Source organism: Cannabis sativa, chromosome 6 (assembly GCF_029168945.1).
Source record: "Cannabis sativa cultivar Pink pepper isolate KNU-18-1 chromosome 6, ASM2916894v1, whole genome shotgun sequence".
Lineage (NCBI taxonomy): Eukaryota > Viridiplantae > Streptophyta > Magnoliopsida > Rosales > Cannabaceae > Cannabis > Cannabis sativa.
Window position 1 is genome coordinate 49,181,867 of NC_083606.1, and position 20,221 is coordinate 49,202,087.

Sequence of the window (20,221 nt, forward strand, 5' to 3'; positions counted from 1 at the left end):
TTAATGCCAAATAATTCAAACCTAACCCTAGTGGAATGCTATAAATAGATAGTGGAGGCTTCAGGAAAATTACACTAAATTTTCTACACTTCTGATTCAGAGAAAAACCTGAGCCTTCTTTCTCCCTATCTTTGGCCGAACCCACTTTCTCTTTCTTCTTCCTTCAATTTCAAAAATCTTAGTGTATGAGTAGTGCCCACACACAGCAAGTGATACCTCAATCATAGTGAGGAAGATCGTGAAGAAAGACTTTCAGCAAGAAGGAGGTTTCAGCATCAAAGATTCAGAGAAAGAGATCTAGGTTCAGATATTGATAATGCTCTGCTACAGAAAGGAATCAAGGGCTAGATATCTGAACGGAAGGAGTCATATTATTCCGCTGCACCCAATGTAAGGTTTCCTAAACGTTATATGTGTTTATTTCATCGTTTTAGAAAGTTCATATTTAGGGTGTTAATAAACATACTTGTGAGTAGATCTAAGATCTTGGTAAAATAATTTTTGTGGAAAGGTCAAGCTACCTTCTATGGGGCAGGGGCTGTAGCTTGGGGGGATATTTGTCAACAGAAAAGAGATGGAGGATTAGGGATTAAAAGAGTGGAGGAATGGAATAAGGCTGCTATATGCAAATACATATGGGCTATTGCAAACAACCAAGAAAGCTTATGGCTAAGATGGGTTCAAAGTGTGTACATTAAGAGGGAGGACTGGTGGGACTACTCGGCTTCCATTCACTCTAGTTGGTATTGGAAGAAACTTGTAGCTCTCAAGGACACTCTCAAAAACAAAGCAAGACCCTGCTATGTTTCAGGTACAAAAATACTCTATTTCAGCTGGTTATTCTCTGTTTAAACCGAGTGCAAATCAAGTTTCTTGGAGTCATGAGGTTTGGGCAAGGCTAAATGTCCCAAAGCATAGTGTCATACTATGGTTGGCTATGTTGAATCGGTTAAAGACAAGGGATAGACTTGTGAAGTTTGGATTACAAGTGGAGGAATGTTGTATGTTATGTAACACACAAAAGGAGAGCACACAACATCTATTTTTTCAATGTCCCTTTGCTGTCCAATGCCTTCAAGAAACCAAATGTTGGCTGAATTGGAGAGCTTCAACATCAAATCTGCCTATGCTTATAAGGTGGATTGGAAGAGCGAAGGTGAGTAGATTCAAGAAGAATGTGCTGGCTGCTGTCATTGCAGGGTTAGTATACAGTATATGGGAGGCTCGGAATAAGTGTATTTGGCAGGAAGATCTGCCGAGTTGTAGCAGGCTGATGGAGAATTTGAAATAGAGAGTTAAAAGCCGAATTATCATGGTTTTGCCCAAAAAATTGAAATGTAAAGATAGGGAATGGTTTTATGATTTGTAATAGTATAAATACAAAGTAGGTATAGTTGTATTAATTGAGACTTCTAATTGTGAAGTGCTCCTGTAAATAGTTTTGTGCAATTTAATTCTCTGATTCATAAAAAAAAAAAAAATCATAAATATCAAAATTTAAAATTTGATAATTTTACGATTAATTATCAGTACACAAAATACGAACGCGATTTATTTTATTTAAAGTTTTTGAAATTTGAGATTTTTATACAAACTGAAAATATCTGGAAGACAATTTAGAAAATTATTAACAAATCAAGCAGCTAGTGCTTACCACGTACCCACAATAATAAGGGAGGGTCTTCTAATTATCTATATTCTATACCGTCTAATTGAACTTAACTAACCCGGAATTTTACTAATACACATTTCTTCGTTTCCAGAGTAACGGGTAAGGCGCGTTCCTATATATCCACCGTTCGTTTAGATAAGCTGAAGCAATCAACGGTACAAATCATGCAATCTTGTAATGTGAAAAGCAGAGTAGCTTCTAATCGAAATAAACAAAAGGCCTCTATAAAAGCGACGCAGTAGCCAAATCCATTTGCCGCCCCGCACCTTACACTTTTTCCGTTCATTTCGTTTCCCTTTCTCATTTTTATATATATTTTTTCTCATTATTATTTTTTTTTTAAAAAAGAAAAATCTCCTTTTTAAAAATTTATATATTATTTTTTTCTTGGCACATATCTGGATCAGCACGTAAACTCTCTCAGTCTCAGATCTCAGAGGTTTCTCTCTCTCTCTCTCTCTCTCTCTCTCATCCGATTCTTTGAGGTAACATTCTCCTTCTCTATAGCTATTCGTTTTTGATGTGTTTGGTTGCTTATAGTTGAAGATGAGAAAATTTTGGAATTTGGAGAGTTTTTTGAGATTGAAAATCTACATTTATGTTGGACTGTGTGAAAACGTTTTTAGACTTAAAGATCTCGATCTTATTTGACGATTTCGAGCTTTTGTTGTTAGTTATTTTGGATAATTTATCTTTCGTTTATGGAATTTGTAGCTTCGATATGTGTGTGTGGATTGGATCCTTCATCCTCTGTGTTATAATCGGATTGTGTAATCATAATCGGATCATGTATTTGGATCTAATGCAGATAAATGGATGTCATGTACTCATGTTAATGCGGTCCTGATTTAACTTAGGTTTTACTAACGCATTAAAGTTAAACGAGCTGGTCACTGGTGTGTCCAGATTTCCTTTTTGAGTTTTATGAGGTTCTGGTTCAAGAGAATTGATGATAGAATGAACATGTTGTGAGGAAAAGTAACGATCCATATTTTTGGAAGAAGGAGCCCGGCGCTCATCTTATATTTATTAATATATTAATAGAGAGAGAGCTTGGAAACTTTTTTATTTTATAATTCTAATGTTATTTATTAGTAAAACTATTTATTTGTGTTTTTAATAGCCAAACGAAAGGTTTTCATGATCTGTAAAAGTGGTGCTAGATAGTTTTGCATTGGAATTCATCTTGTTTAATAATAAAATTGTTGCTAATCAAATTAGTAATGATTGAAAATTATATCATTTGAAACTTTCAAATTGGTGCTTCGTTATGTATTCTACGTATTTAAAATTGTGATGCTAGGATTATTTAATGGCATTAGTCGAGTTTGACGATATTTTATGCTGACTGTCTGTTAAATATAGTTCCAATCATGTGGAGGTTCAAACCCTTTATGCAAAAGGAGGCAGCTGGGCTTGAAGGCCGTTCTATGGATGTGGGGAATCTTAAAATACATATTCGAAATGTGATTGCTGAAGGAGGCTTTTCATGTGTCTACTTAGCTCGCGACACTCTTCACGTGTCGAAGCAGTATGCTTTAAAGCACATCATATGCAATGATGACGAGTCATTAGATTTGGTGATGAAAGAGATTTCGGTTATGAAGTCCCTTAGAGGACATCCTAACATAGTTACACTCTATGCTCATACCATCTTGGATATGGGACGAACTAAAGAAGCGTTCCTTGTCATGGAATTTTGTGAGAAATCTCTGGTCAGTGTGCTGGATAGTAGAGGCTCAGGTTATTTTGATGAAAAACAAGTCCTTGCAATGTTCAGAGACATGTGTAATGCAATTTTTGCAATGCATTGCCAGTCTCCACCTATTGCTCACAGGTGTGTTAGATGTTGGATTGATCTTTTATTTTCCATTTACTGTAATTACTTATATATATATATATATATATATAAATGTGTGGGTTAATAATATTGCTTGCACACTTACTAATTTTACAAACCTAAATATATTATATAGAGAGTTTTTTAGGTAGGTGCATAACTTTTAGCATTTCCTATTTTTCATACATTGAGAAAATATATCCCAATTTTTTTATATGATGATTTATATTGTAGTTGTAAAAGACACCTGTATGTTTTCGAGAAATTTTGAATATTTTACCTTGTCAAAAAATATAAAGTTCAAAATATTCTGTTGCACATGCATAAAATAAAACAGAACCTTGTGCAACTGAATATTTGAGTTGTATTTTCGGCATTGTAAATTATTAAAAAATTTCTCTAAACAAGTAGAATACCTAATATAATTACAATGTACACTATCATATACCTAAATTTAGGTTATAATTTCTCTTATATATCAAAAATAAAAAATATCTTACGATACTTATCAAAACTGATTCACCAAAGAATTTTTTTTTATATATATATATATAACTATTAATGGATAGTAATTATTGAGAAGTATATATATTTGCATCTTATAAAGGAACTAGCTCAGTGTCACATAAACTGTGTCCTGTTAGTGATTGCTTTTGCAGTTATTTGATTGGTTTTACTATTATTTCCATTGGTAGCTGGGCTTCTGTTTTGCTTAGGAACTAGTAATAATGGATGCTACATGTAAAGTGTAACCTGCTTTGTAAATGAGTCATAGGTTTCTCGATCTTATCTTATCATTGAAGCACAATCTCTCAATTTCAAATTTGTTTTTCTAGGTTAGATGGAATTTCATCTACAACTAAAACATTTGATGAATGATATGATTTTCTTTTCTTTCTTGCTAAGAGGAGTTTTATTTCTTTATATAGTTGCATTCCTTCTTTGGTGATTTTATTTTGTTCAATTTCTTTCTCCTTTTTCTTCAGGGACTTGAAAGCTGAGAATCTTCTTTTAGGTCCTGATGGATTGTGGAAGCTGTGTGATTTTGGTAGCACCTCTACGAATCACAAACGCTTTGAGAAGCCTGAAGAGATGGGCATAGAAGAGGACAATATCAGAAAGCACACAACACCTGCCTATAGAGCTCCCGAGGTCTAAAACAATCTGATTTTCAAAATTCTCATTAGTGTTCTTTGGTTGTAGCAAGTTTTGATTTGATTTTGCATTACTTTATTGGTTTGAGTATTTTTGTAAATAATTTTTTTGTGTTTTTCTTTGAAGATGTGGGATCTATTCCGAAGAGAACTTATAAATGAGAAGGTGGATATTTGGGTAAGTCGACTGGCAACTTAATTTTTGCAAAATTAGATTTTGAACAGTTAAAAATATGCATTTCCCTAAAATTTGTTGAGAATTAAGGTTGCATTCTTACTTTACAGGCTCTTGGGTGTCTTCTTTTTCGCATTTGCTATTTCAAAAGTGCATTTGATGGAGAATCAAAGCTGCAAATACTAAACGGGAACTATCGCATTCCGGAATTACCTAAGTACAGCTCAACAATTACGGACCTGATCAAAGACTTGCTTCAATCTTCACCAGACGACAGACCAGATATCACGCAGGCAAGCGCTTTGCTTGATTGGCCATTCATCTCCATCAATTTAGGTTAGTTTTAGATCATCTGTGCATCAGCAAAGATGGGGAGAAGGACCTTAGATTCTGTTTTCTGATGCTTTTTTGTTTTATGCTGCAGGTGTGGTTTCGTGTCAATGAGCAGTTACCTGTGGCATTACAGAAGTCTTTACCTGATAGGCCACCTGAAATGAAGTCTACTGAAACACATGAAGGTGATGAAATTATTAATATGTTGTAAAATTTTAGTAAGTGTTGTCTTATACTTCTTTGGCACAACAAAATTTATTTGACCCTCAAGTCTTGTAAATTTCTCTATATAATTTTTTTTCCTTTCTTTTTAATCTAAAGTAAGAAGAAATTCTGGAAATTCCGTTTTTGATTCAAGAATTAACTGGAATAGAAATTTATCTTGAATATTATGACTTTTGTTGGAGTACACTTGGTGTTTACTAATATGTATTTGACATTTAACTTTTGAGTTGTAGAAATAATGCGAGCCAGGTTCCTGCTATTTTATTTTCTTTGTTTATTCTTATGATTCATGTTCCTTTGCAAGTGAAATTGTTGTCATTGCTCTGCGTGTTTCTTTTTCATTGATGAGGGAAAAAAGATTTTTCTTATTTAAGCAAAAAGATAAGATGTTTCAGGTTTTGACTTGAATATTGTGTTTTCTAATTGCATTTCAGCAGGTAATTCAAGGTTGCCGTCAAACAAGTCACCGTCTATGCCTCGTAGAAGCCCACCTCCCCCACCTTCAACTTTGGAACCTTCTAGAGATTCATCACATCAACCTACATCTAAGGCAGGAGGAGGTGCTGGGCAGCTTGGTGCTTTCTGGTCCTCACAACATGCAAAGGAGTCATTGGTAGACAAGAGTGAGCCGAAATTCGATGAGGAGCCAACCAGCCATAGTATGGCAAAGCATGATAAGTTTCGTGCAGATAATCAACTTTTATCAAAGAACATTGTCCATGGAAAAGAAGATACAACAACACAAAGCCAAAATGTAGGAAGAAACTCGTATGGAAGATCCAAGCCTGAGGACGGATCATCAAAAGACTTTGAATTAAGTTTCTTTCAAAAAGACAGGGATCATCACGTTGAGAGGTCCAAGGCATCAAATACTGGCAGCTTAGAAAGTTTCCGTGATAACTCTTTTAACACTTTTGTTGCTGAATTTGATACCAGAAAACTCAGCCCAGAAGCCGGTATCAATAAAAAATCAAGTAAAGAAGAAGCCTTGGAGGCTGAATTAGAGAAGCTGAAGGAACAACTTGTTCAAGTAAACTCTGAGAAGGCTGAAATGACCTCCAAATTCGAAAAACTATCTGCCATTTGTCGATCGCAGAGGCAGGAGTTACAGGAACTTAAACAAGCACTTGCAGCTAAAACGCCATCACCAAACAAAGATGTTTCAAGAAATCAAATTTCCCCTGGGATACGGCCTTCTGGAGCTCCACTGGTATGTTTTCTTTTTGGAAAATCTACATGCTTGCTACTGTAATGGTATTAGCTTTTTTTCTTTAGTTTGATATATTATCCTTTGATCAACAGCTACGAGATGGAGCAATTAGGGAACTCCAGCAAGAGAAGGATAACAGGAGCACTGTGAGCCCCGAGGCAAAGATGTGGCAGCCTTTTGCAGAGGAAACGAAGTCACAGCAACCTCTTTCAGCGAGCAAATCTGTCAGGACGAGAAATGGGCAGCAGAACATGCCACCCACGCAAGTAAATTCTGGTTTTGAATCATGGGGCTTTGGAACAGATAATTTTACTGCCGCACCTACTGGGAGCTCGCAAATGTCAAGGCCATTTGGAGATGGAAATAATTCTCAGCGCAGTGGTGAGGCAAAGATGATGGAGAACAAAGCAGCATCACAACCTGCCGGATGGGCTGGTTTCTAAGACACCATGTGGAGAGCCACACAAAGGTATTATGTGATGATATTTTGGAAATTGAGAGGGAAAAACTTTTATTATGTGGCTGCTTGAGGCTTTAGTTTGTGCTGTTTGAGTGCTCTTATGTAGATTCTCCTTCTGGGTGAACTTTATCAGGCTGTTGGACATGTAACTGATTGCATACCTCTGTCATATCTTTACTGTTTGCCAAAAAATAATTCTCTTTTGAGGTTTTTTATTTGGGGTTTTTTCATAAATACATTTATATATTTATACATATTATTTATGGCTTTACTAAAACTTTTTATTTGTAATTTTACAAATTTAATTTTTTAAAGTATTTAAATTACAAAAGTAAGACTTCTTCATTAAGAGAAAACAGTAAAGGAAAATAATTGAAAAACAACGAAAATATGGCACGACATCAAAAACACTTAAATATGTCAATCAACTAGTGATACGCTATAAATAAATTTTAAAATAACTGAAAAACATTCAAACATGGTAACTAAAAAAAATAACATTGAAGAGCTTATCACCCTATTTTAAAAGTAGGATTATTAGTGGCAAAATTATTTGAACTATACAATGTGTGACACTTTACTCCACAAGTTGATTTTTTTACGGCAAAATTATATTGAGAAATAGAACAATCTGATTTGATTCGTTCTTAATAGTAGGGGTGTACGTCGGTCGGTTTAGTCGGGTTATAGCATATTTTTATCAACCCAATATAAATATCGGGTTGCAAATATTTAACCATAACCCGCCCAATCAAAAATTAGAGAAAGTTCAACCCGCCCAATGATTTCGTCGGTTTGGTCGGGTTAACCCGTCCAAACCGTTCTTCACTTTTTTTTTATAATTATTATTGTTAGTTTCTACTATTCAAATAATTAGATTTTTTAAAAAATAAAAATATATTATTTATATTTCAAGTTAAAAAATACTATAGTTTAAATTAATTTTAAAAACCTTAATATAAGATAAATATAATTGAGTAAACATAAAATAATTGAATAAAAAAAGTAATAAAATATGGTAGAGATTTTAAACTTTAACTTCAATATCCAAATACAATAAAAACTATTAACTATAAAGTCTAAGTTTTAAGTTAAACACTAAAATGTTTAAACTTTAAATACAAAATAGTTTAACTAATAAATGTAATTTATGTGATATAATATATACACTTTTATAAAAAAAAATATATAAATCGGTTTAATTCGGTTTATTCGGGTTAATTGGGCGGTTTAGAATAATTTGTAAACCACCCAATATATTCATTGGGCGGTTTGGATTTTTATTGTATTATTTCGGGTTATATTTTTTATCGGTTTATTCGGTTTGGTTTGGGCGGTTTATTCGGGTTGGGCGGTTTGTAAATTTTATTGAACACCCCTACTTAATAGACATGAGATGATCATCTTAGGGTATTCTTTTAGTACATGAGATAATCATTTTAGGGTATTCTTTTAGTTAACCAACTATGTAGCATCTTCATCTAGAATTCAAGTATTGTATACATCATTAGTTCGATCCTTTGTTTTGTAGGTTTTTTTTTTTTTTTTTGATGGATAAAGAACTTTTATTAAAAGCAAAAGACAACTAGTAGCCACAAGAGGGGGCTACATCCCTTAAGAGACCCGTGGCCTCTGCCTTATGCACTCTTGCACAACGGGCAAGCGCATCAGCCATTACATTATTCTCACGCCTCACATGACACACAACAACCTTATCAAAGGACTTAAACATATTTAAACACTCACAAAACAGAGGATAGGTATTCCAACCAAATGGTAAATGAGCATTCTCAAAGGCTGCAGCAGCAACCAAGGAATCCGTCTCAAGTTTTACAAAAGTAGCTTGTTTGTCCTTTGCCATCCGAAGGGCCAACGCAATACCCTGAAGCTCGCCCTCCAGCACACCAGTCACTTTGGTCCAACCCAAGTAAACAAGTGAATTGCCCAAATCTTCTTCATCAACATGAACCGCTGCAAAACCAGCCTCCTCCTCAAACATGGAGGCATCAACCTTACAGCACCACGACCCAACCAACTCATTCGAACAAGACACTAGTTTCTGTTGGGTTTTATGCCCTAAATAAAATTCCATTTCAATGTAATCTATTTTATTCAACATCAATAAAGAAACAGAAGTATTTTTCATTCATTTGTGTATGTTTTGGTTCACTTTATCAATTGCTTGTCTATTTGATTTATAAATTCGTCTGAAACCCTTTTCACATACTTGATCCTGTTTATTGTGTTGTCAACACTTTGGAAAGTAAACATGACTATGTGAATAAAGTTTCCTAGATTTATCAGACACAGGGTTTTACTGATATGATAATCTACAACAAGAGTTTACTTGCATTTGGAGAAATGCTACGTTCTTTCCAGAACATTTGGTTAAAGTAAAGCTCAGGTTGGATGCATGGAGTATGCATCGGAAGGGACCGATATTGAACTTTGACTTAGATTTATTAAAGTTACCGTAAAATCTATTCAAGTCAATATCGCCTAGTTGATCCTAGATCAAATGATCTTAATCCTGTTATGATTAGGCTCAATCTCAGGAGGCTATTCGTGTTCTTTGATTTGTTAGTTAAGCCTACTTTTAGGTCAGGGTGATACGTACATTTTGGGAACACGGTAGTGCAATTAAGTGGGAGCGGTAACATGAACATGGAATCTATAGCTTCTATCTGGCGAATAGTAAGCAAAGGATGATCTCCTTCGAGCTTGACCAAACGAAAATAGATGGTGGAGTACTCATTTCACATAAGCTGAAATATTATTTATACGGGGTCAAGTGTTTTAAGGATAAAATACATAGTAGGGTGTAACGGTAATCGAATCCCTTTACAGTGTATATCATTCATATAGAGGATCATTGATCAAATTAGGATTATAACAATAGATAACTAATGATGTATCTATATGGTGGAACATATAGAGCATTCTATATACTGAGAATGCAATTCTAAGTTTTATGTGTGGATTCAACGAGGAATTAATAAGTCAGTGAATTTAAGTAATAAATTCTTGATCTACTTATTGGAAGCTCGGTTATATAGACCCATGGTCCCCCCACTAGTTGAGATAATATTGCTCGTAAGACTCATGTAATTGGTTTTGATTAATCAATTATAATTCTCAAGTTAGACTATGGCTATTTGTGAATTTTTCACTAAGTAAGGGCGAAATTGTAAAGAAAGAGTTTTTAGGGGCATATTTGTTAATTATGATACTTTGTATGGTTCAATTAATAAATATGATAAATGACAATATTATTTAATAATTATTTATAGTTATTAAATAGTTAGAATTGGCATTTAAATGGTTGAATTAGAAAATTGGCGTTTTTGAGAAAATCAGATGCAAAAGTGATAAAACTGCAAAATTGCAAAAAGTGAGGCCCAAATCCAATATGCCATGGCCGGCCACTTTTATAGGATTTATCCTCTAATATTTTCATTATTTTAATGCCAAATAATTCAAACCTAACCCTAGTGGAATGCTATAAATAGATAGTGAAGGCTTCAAGAAAATTACACTTTTCATTCAGAAAATCTGAGCCTCTCTCTCTCTCTCTTCCTTGGCCGACCACTCTCTCTCTCTCTTCTTCCTTAATATCTCGAAATCCTTAGTGATTAGAGTAGTGCCCACACACAGCAAGTGATACCTCAATCATAGTGAGGAAGATCGTGAAGAAAGACTTTCAGCAAGAAGGAGTTTCAGCACTAAAGAATCAGAGAAAGAGATCCAGGATCAGATCTTGATAATACTCTGCGACAGAAATGATACAAGGGTTAGAGATCTGAACGGAAGGAGTCATTTAATTCCGCTGCACACAATGTAAGGTTTCCTAAACTTTATATGTGTTTATTTCATCGTTTTAGAAAGTTCATATTTAGGGTGTTAATCAATATACTTGTGAGTAGATCTAAGATTCTGGTGAAATAATTTCCAACAACTGGCCTCAGAGCCATGGTAATTGATTTGCTTGCAAGAAATTTGGACTTTAAAACGATTGTTTGATGTTTTGGATGGTATCATGTTGTATTGAGTGTTATATAATGATTGATTGATGTTTGTAAATTTTCGTGAAAAATAATTGAATAGCTATTTCTGGAATTATTTTATTGGATAGTATGGAAAAAATTAAGCAAGTTACTTTTTTACAGAACTCAATTTCGATTTAATTTGAATTAGTTATGATTTTTTGAAGTTTCGAAAAAAATCAGGAATCGGGCAACCAGCATCCGCGCGCGGAAATCATGCTGGTGACCCTCCTGTGCCGAGAAACCTCGGCAGTGCACTCCTATGCGCGCGCGGACGGGTATCCACTGCATACCGTCCGTACAGCTCGTATTTTTTTTTTCGTTTTTCTTCGATTTTTCATGCTATTTCATGGATTTAACTTCCGATTTTTTGTGTAGTTCTGTATTTATACATTTATTATTCCTAATTCAATTCTAATTATTATAATTAAATTAATTAATATTTTTTAAATTTAATTCATGATATTAGTGTAATTTAAATTTGAAAATAGTAAATATCTATCTTTTTTGCTTAATTATCTATCTTATTTTTAAAATTTGATTATATCTTATCTTATTTTTAAATTTAAGGTGAGATATTAAATTTTTAACATTAAATATTTTTTAAATAATTTGACCTTATTTAAATTTAAAATAAGATAACTATAATCATGTAATTTTAAATAGATGTAAGATATTTTGCTAACTTTTAAATTTTGTTATTTTATTTATTTAAATTACATTTAAAATCTAAAAAAGATATTTATTTATCTTTTTTAATTTTTTATTTAATTTTATTTATAAAATAACATTAAATTTTTAAAGTAGTTAGCAAATTTTGAAATGATATTTAGGTTGGTTGAAACCTAATTTTTCAAAATTGTAGGTTTAATTTTAAATATTTTTTTTAATTTCAATTTTTTTTTAAATTTTATTTTATTTTATGATTTTCGAAAATAAATACTTTTTTTTATTTAATTTTTTTTTCCGAAATTGTTTATTTAAAATTAAATAAATCCTACATCCAACTATCCAGCTAACCTTGTTACAGGAGTATATGTTTTAGCTTGTTTGTAAGTTTTTAAAACCTATTATTGCTTGATTGCAAATAACCATGGTTAACTTGTTGACAGATCCAATGATCTGATTTTAACTCATGGCTCCCTTGGTCAAGTAAATAATTTGTAACAGGTATATTTACAATCTTCTTTCATCTGTGTATGACCTAGCAACATGATAGGATCCATCCAAATTGTGTGCCTGTGTTAGCCTATATGTTTAATTTTATTATAGATGCATATAGGTTGTTGTTGCTAAATAAATTATCATAGTTCTTGATAGATTTTATTTAGGCCCATTTAGTTTTGGGCCTATTCAATTAATAACAGTTGTTCATTTTAAGGTTAAATTCCTCTCTTTTGGGCCTTGTGTGAGAGTTGAGAGCCATAGAAGTAGGTACGACATACTGAACCCAGCACCCCCTCACATGAACCACCCCAATTGTGAAGGCCCATTTGCCTGATTTGAATAACTGTACTAGGTTAATTAAATTAGTTTAACCTAATAAAATTGATTAGCAACATAATTAATTTCATTTATTTTGAAATTAATTTAAGAAAATCATAGTTTAAAGAATTTTATATTCTAAGCTAAACTATATGTATTTTCTTGTATTTAATTAAATATAGAATTATAACCATCTAGATTCTTTCTGAAGCTTAATTTAATTTTTCATTAAATATTCCTATTTAAGTTGATATTTAGTTATCTATAACTGACAAGCTTAAATCTGAATATCTTTTGGATTTAAAATTTCAAATTAAGTTGAGGAATTTTAGGCATTGGTTATTAAGATTCTTTAGATATTTTTTAAGTTGATATTTTTTCAAATATTAACTTAAAATGGAATATTTTCAAATTAAGTGGTTACAACTTAATTTTAAATTTAATTAAGTCTAATTTGAAAGATATTTAAGTTGATTTTTTAGATTCTTCTAAAAACAACTTAAACAAGATATTTTCAAATTTGTTCCATTATATTCGAATTTATTTTTCGAATTTAAATAATAATTGAAATTTAATTAAAGTTGATTTTTTATTTAAACCAACTTTAATTTGTAATTTTTCATTATTATAATATGGAACTTGTTCGATATTTATTCGAATTTATTTTTCGAATTTAAATAATAATTGAAATTTAATTAAAGTTGATTTTTTATTTAAACCAACTTTAATTTGTAATTTTTCATTATTATAATATGGAACAGATGATTAAATAAAATACATAATTTTTTTTTAAAAAAAATAATGAGCTTTAATCAAAAGATATTCGATCTCCATTGTTGGTCTTACAATAGTTAATTTTTTCAATATAACCTCGAGACGCTAGACTTCGTCCCCCTATGGATGGTTATTCGTTGAACACTTTTAACACCGTAAGATTTCATTTGATAAGTGTTTTGTGAGTTTTTGTCTCTATTAGACTCTCCCCTACGGTGACCACATAGAGATAAACTCATAAAACATGAAACAATGGTGGAAGCTCATAAAATGAGAATAACCTTGACTCTCGCCTACCGGGACAACCTTGGATTCTCATTTTGATCGAATAAAAGGTTGCTAAAATGTTTAATTTTAGATGAGCTGACTACTCTATTCAACTAATGTTATCTTTGGCTCTCGCCTACCGGGACACTGTATTTCATTATGTTGGAAACCTTGGAAAATAAACTATGTTAGATTTAGTATTTTTATAACATATGTGATTATTTGTTATTTTCTGAACTTGTGTATGAATTTTGAACCAAAACCTTACTTCTATTTTATTGATGTGTTGTAGTGCCAATAACCCTCTTCCCATTCCACTCCTAATTAATATCTTAGCAATTGAACTTGAAGTTATAAACTCCTTGTTAGAGTAATACTTCACATATGCTCATGATGGACTTTAAATTCCAGAAAGCAGGTAAGCTGGGAATTGTTCACTCTGAAGAGCAAATAGTTCATAACTCCATAAATCCTACTACTTCAAGCTTAGTTGAGAAGATAAGAGAAAGTGATTCCACTTCCTCAAGTTATACTTCACAACAAATTGTACAATCAAGAACAACAAATCACAAACGAATAAGCAGTAATGCTTTAGTCTTCGAATCATGTGTGTTAGAGAATGATAAATCCATTTGGATTCTTGATTCTGGGTCTATAAACCATGTAAGTTGTTCATTACAATTGCTTGACAATTGGAATTATTTGAAATTCGGAGAGTTGAAACTTAAAGTTGGTAATGGCGAAATGGTTTCGGTTAGAGCTAGAGGAAAAGCCAAACTCAAGTTTCAAAACAGAATTTTGGAATTAGACAATGTCTTATACATTCCGAATTTCAGTAGAAACTTGGTTTCTGTTTCATGCTTACAATTGCAACAATACAAATTAGATTTTTCGAGTTCTGGTTCTACCATTTCTCGAAATGACATTCAAATTTGTGTTGCATCCATGGAACAGGGGCTTTATGTTCTTAGACCAGAAACACCATTTGCCCTAAATAACAAATTTTTTAAGGTAGCTAAACCTTGAAACCACAAAAGCAAAAGATCGTTGATGATAATGAAACATATCTATGGCATTTACGTTTAGGTCATATAGGCTTTGATAGACTCAATAGGCTAACCAAAGACGGTCCATTGAAAAATGTCGTCCTAGGTGAACTGCCAGTATGCGAGTCCTGCCTGGAAGGAAAAATAACTAAACGTTCTTTCTCTGCAAAGGGAGAGCGTGCCAAACAACTCCTAGGGTTAGTGCATTCCGATGTCTGCGGACCTTTGAATGTAAAAGCCCGAGGTGGTTATGAGTATTTTGTCACCTTCATTGACGATTACTCCAGATATGGACATCTTTACCTTATGCATAAGAAATCTGAAACATTTGCAAAGTTTCAAGAATTTCACGCATTGGCTCAAAACCAATTAGGTAAATCATTAAAGATCTTGCGAACTGATAGGGGTGGAGAATATATGGATATGCAGTTCAAAGGTCATTTAATTGAACTTGGAATTGAATCCCAATTAACCGCCCCTAGCACTCCACAGCAAAATGGAGTTGCAGAAAGACGGAATCGCACGCTTTTGGAAATGGTTAGGTCCATGCTTAGTTTTTCAACTCTACCTACGTCGTTCTGGGGATATGCTATTCAGATGGCAACCGACATTTTAAATGTTGTTCCATCTAAATCAATCCCTAAGACACCTTTAGAACTATGGATTGGTCGTACACCTAGTTTACGCCATTACAGAATCTGGGGGTGCCCTGCTCATGTCTTAAGAAAGAAAGACGACAAACTTGAGTCACGAATTGAAGTTTGCATGTTTGTCGGAAATTCTAAAGAGACTAGGGGTGGACTATTTTATAGTCGCAAGGATGATAAAGTGTTTGTTTCAACAAACGCCACTTTCCTTGAAGATGACTATATTAAGAATTTCAAATCACAAAGTATAGTAGTGTTGGAGGAAATGCTTTCAGATATAAGTCCTTCCAATGTTCTGTTCTCTTCCACTCATGAAGAGGACTATCCCACTCCCTCATTCGAACCAAGTGAGATAACTACTGCTAAAGTTCCTGTTCAGAAGATCACCGCTCCTCGTCGTAGTGGGAGGGTTTCAACAAAATCAGCTCGTTATGGCTTGGATGGTGAAATCAATACGGTCGTTGGTGACGGTATTGCTGACGACCCATTAACCTATAAACAGGCAATGGCTAGTCCGCAACGGAAACGATGGTCAGCCGGCATGGATTCAGAAATGGATTCAATGAAAAAGAACAAAGTCTGGGAATATGTAGACGCACCTGATGACTATCATCCGATAGGATGCAAGTGGGTTTACAAGAAGAAAAGAGGAGCTGGAGGCGAAGTCGAAACTTTTAAAGCTAGACATGTAGCCAAGGGTTATACCCAAAGAGAAGGCGTGGACTATGAGGAAACTTTTAGTCCTGTTGCCATGCTCAAATCCATCCGAATTCTTCTCTCCATAGCTGCTGCTTTCGACTATGAAATCTGACAAATGGATGTCAAGACTGCCTTCCTTAATGGGGTACTTGAAGAAACCATCTATATGGAGCAACCAGAAGGCTATGTTCTTCCAGGGCAGGAAAAGAAAGTTTGCAAATTAAATAGGTCTATCTATGGACTTAAGCAAGCTTCACGCTCATGGAACAAAAGGTTTGATGAAATCATCAAGACCTACGGCTTTCTTCAGAATGAAGATGAATTTTGTGTTTACCAACTCAAGGAAGACCAAGTAGTAGTATTCCTGGTCCTTTATGTTGATGACATTTTGATTATTGGAAACAATGTCAAGAAAATGACTCACATCAAGGAATGGCTCAACACTCAATTCGATATGAAAGATTTGGGTGAAGCAGCCTATGTTCTTGGTATTCAGATTATCAGAAACCGGAAGAACAGATCCCTTGCTCTCTCTCAAACAACCTACATTGACAAAGTTTTAGAGAGATTCTCCATGAACAACACCAATGGGGCAAACGTGCCTTCTAGATATGGTATCCGTCTATCTAAGGAACAGTGTCCTACTGATCCTCAAGAGATAGAGGACATGGCAAAAATTCCTTATGCTTTTGTAGTTGGAAGTCTTATGTATGCAATGTTATGCACTAGACCTGACATCTGCTATGCATTGGGAATCGTGAGCAGGTATCAGTCTAATCCAGGACAGGAACATTGGAATGCAGTTAGGTATATTCTGAAATACTTAAAGACTACAAGGAATCTTGTGTTAGTCTACAAGGGTGGTGCTTTAAATCCAATAGGCTACACTGATTCAGATTTCCAGGCAAGTCTTGAAGACAGGAAATCTACATCTGGGATGGTGTTTACTCTTGGGGGTGGAGCAGTGGTTTGGAGAAGTGCAAAACAAACCGTGATATCGAACTCGACTATGGAAGCTGAATACATAGCTGCAGCCGAAGCTGCTAAAGAACTTGTTTGGCTAAGAAAGTTCTTCACCAGCATCGGAGTCGTCCCTGGAATGGAAAAGCCTCTGGTCCTACTTTGTGATAATAATGGAGCGATAGCTAACAGTAAGGAACCTCGAAGCCACAAGAGAAGCAAACCCTTTTCACTTTATCAATTGCTTGTCTATTTGATTTATAAATTCCTCTGAAACCCTTTTCACATACTTGATCCTGTTTATTGTGTTGTCAACACTTTGGAAAGTAAACATGACTATGTGAATAAAGTTTCCTAGATTTATCAGACACAGGGTTTTACTGATATGATAATCTACAACAAGAGTTTACTTGCATTTGGAGAAATGCTACGTTCTTTCCAGAACATTTGGTTAAAGTAAAGCTCTGGTTGGATGCATGGAGTATGCATCGGAAGGGACCGATATTGAACTTTGACTTAGATTTATTAAAGTTACCGTAAAATCTATTCAAGTCAATATTGCCTAGTTGATCCTAGATCAAATGATCTTAATCCTGTTATGATTAGGCTCAATCTCAAAAGGCTATTCGTGTTCTTTGATTTGTTAGTTAAGCCTACTTTTAGGTCAGGGGGATACGTACATTTTGGGAACACGGTAGTGCAATTGAGTGGGAGCGCTAACATGAACATGAAATCTATAGCTTCTATCTGGCGAATAGTAAGCAAAGGATGATCTCCTTCGAGCTTGACCAAACGAAAATAAATGGTGGAGTACTCATTTCACATAAGCTGATATATCATTTATACGGGGTCAAGTGTTTTAAGGATAAAATACATAGTAGGGTGTAACAGTAATCTAATCCCTTTACAGTGTAGATCATTCATATAGAGGATCATTGATCAAATTAGGATTATAACAATGGATAACTAATGATGTGTCTATATGGTGGAACATATAGAGCATTCTATATACTGAGAGTGCAATTCTAAGTTCTATGCGTGGATTCAACGAAGAATTAATAAGTCAGTGAATTTAAGTAATAAATTCTTGATCTACTTATTGGAAGCTCGGTTATACCATGGTCCCCCCACTAGTTGAGATAATATTGCTTGTAAGACTCATGTAATTGGTTTTGATTAATCAATTATAATTCTCAAGTTAGACTATGTCTATTTGTGAATTTTTCACTAAGTAAGGGCGAAATTGTAAAGAAATAGTTTTTAGGGGCATATTTGTTAATTATGATACTTTGTATGGTTCAATTAATAAATATGATAAATGACAATATTATTTAATAATTATTTATAGTTATTAAATAGTTAGAATTGACATTTAAATGGTTGAATTAGAAAATTGGCGTTTTTGAGAAAATCAGATGCAAAAGTGATAAAACTGCAAAATTGCAAAAAGTGAGGCCCAAATCCAATCTGCCATGGCCGGCCACTTTTATAGGATTTATCCTCTGATATTTTCATTATTTAATGCCAAATAATTCAAACCTAACCCTAGTGGGTTGCTATAAATAGATAGTGAAGGCTTCAAGAAAATTACACTTTTCATTCAGAAAATCTGAGCCTCTCTCTCTCTTCCTTGGCCGACCACTCTCTCTCTCTCTCTTCTTCCTTAATATCTCGAAACCCTTAGTGATTAGAGTAGTGCCCACACACAGCAAGTGATACCTCAATCATAGTTAGGAAGATCGTGAAGAAAGACTTTCAGCAAGAAGGAGTTTCAGCACTAAAGAATCAGAGAAAGAGATCCAGGTTCAGATCTTGATAATACTCTGCGACAGAAAGGATACAAGGGTTAGAGATCTAAACAGAAGGAGTCATTTAATTCCGCTGCACCCAATGTAAGGTTTCCTAAACTTTATATGTGTTTATTTCATCGTTTTAGAAAGTTCATATTTAGGTTGTTAATCAACATACTTGTAAGTAGATCTAAGATCCTGGTAAAATAATTTCCAATAGTTTATCTATGCGTTTCTCTTCACATTGCTCAAACCAAATTCTCTTTGAAAACGAAATCCCTTGTCCGAAGAGTGAATTTTTTGTACATCTCCTCCAAATCATCTGTTTGCCTATTAAAGACACAATCATTGCGCCAATTCCAAATTGAATCACACAACATCGCAATCGTCACCTGCATATCTGTATCATTCAGATTACACCACCATTGGCCAAACTCAATCAAATTGCCCCAATGGCCCTCCTAAATTCTGATGTCAGTCCTAAACCAAATTGCCCGAGTACAATGACACTGGCAAAATAGGTGGAAAGCAGTCTCCACTTCAGAGTGGCAAAAGACACATATTTGGTAATTTGAATGCAGGAATCTGAGATTGCTTCTGGTGGGGAGTATATCGCCAAACATCCTCCAGCAGAAATGCTTCAACCGTGGATGCATATCTGCTTTCCAACATCTCGAGTCACTTCCATTTTTCTCCATAGTCCACACATCATTGTTTTTACAATACTTATCTCTAAAGAGTTTCACCCAAACCTTATCCTTCTCTTCCAAAATCATCCAACAAAGTTTAGCCAAAAGGGCCACATTCATGTCCTTAAATCTTCTAAACCCGAGCCCCCCACATCTCTTCGATTGACATAATTCGCTCCAACTTCTCAACGCACAATAGTGCTTTTTTTCCACACTACCAACCCACCAAAACTTAGCCACCACCCGATCCAACTCCTCACACAAGGTACTAGGAACTTGCACTGTAGACATAAAATAATTGGGTATACTTTGAAGAATCCAACTTACCAAAGTTGTTCTCCCTGCTTGAGATAGTTGCTTAGCTTTTCATCCTTCCAACTTTCCCAGAATTTTGTCCTTCAAGAAAAGATAGTTGTCCCTCCTTTTAGCAGTGAAGAAGAAGGGGTTTCCAAGGTATTTCTCTTTGGGATTCAGGTTATTGATACCCAAAATCCCTTTGTTTTCCTCTCTACAAACACGGCTAGTATTAGGGAAAAACACCACTCCACTCTTTGCTTTACTAACTCTTTGTCCCAACCAACTTTAATATTTGTGAAGACAATTCAGCAGGGTACCCGCATTTTTAGCATTAGCACTACAGAAAAAAATGGAATCGTCGATATAGAGGAGATGTGTAATGGGACTAGCATTTCTTTTCGTATGAACACCATTTAAATCATTATTCTTTTCAGCTCGGAGAATAAGTTTAGATA

At 34.2% G+C, this 20,221-nt stretch overlaps 1 protein-coding gene across 2 annotated transcripts; it reads left to right on the plus strand.

Moving 5' to 3' along the window:
* The first annotated feature begins 1,706 nt into the window (after positions 1–1,706).
* LOC115724772 (uncharacterized) lies at positions 1,707–7,346 on the plus strand. Of its 2 annotated transcripts, none has more exons than XM_030654119.2 (8): positions 1,707–2,157; positions 3,038–3,509; positions 4,499–4,664; positions 4,794–4,844; positions 4,952–5,134; positions 5,266–5,359; positions 5,837–6,609; positions 6,702–7,346. In XM_030654119.2, exons 2-8 carry the CDS (start codon positions 3,046–3,048, stop codon positions 7,050–7,052), a joined length of 2,082 nt encoding a protein of 693 aa, XP_030509979.1. In that variant the 5' UTR covers positions 1,707–2,157; positions 3,038–3,045; the 3' UTR covers positions 7,053–7,346. The 2 variants fall into 2 exon arrangements, with proteins under 2 accessions (XP_030509979.1, XP_030509977.1); XM_030654117.2 differs by having other exon boundaries at positions 1,777–2,157; positions 5,834–6,609.
* The last annotated feature ends 12,875 nt before the right edge of the window (positions 7,347–20,221 follow it).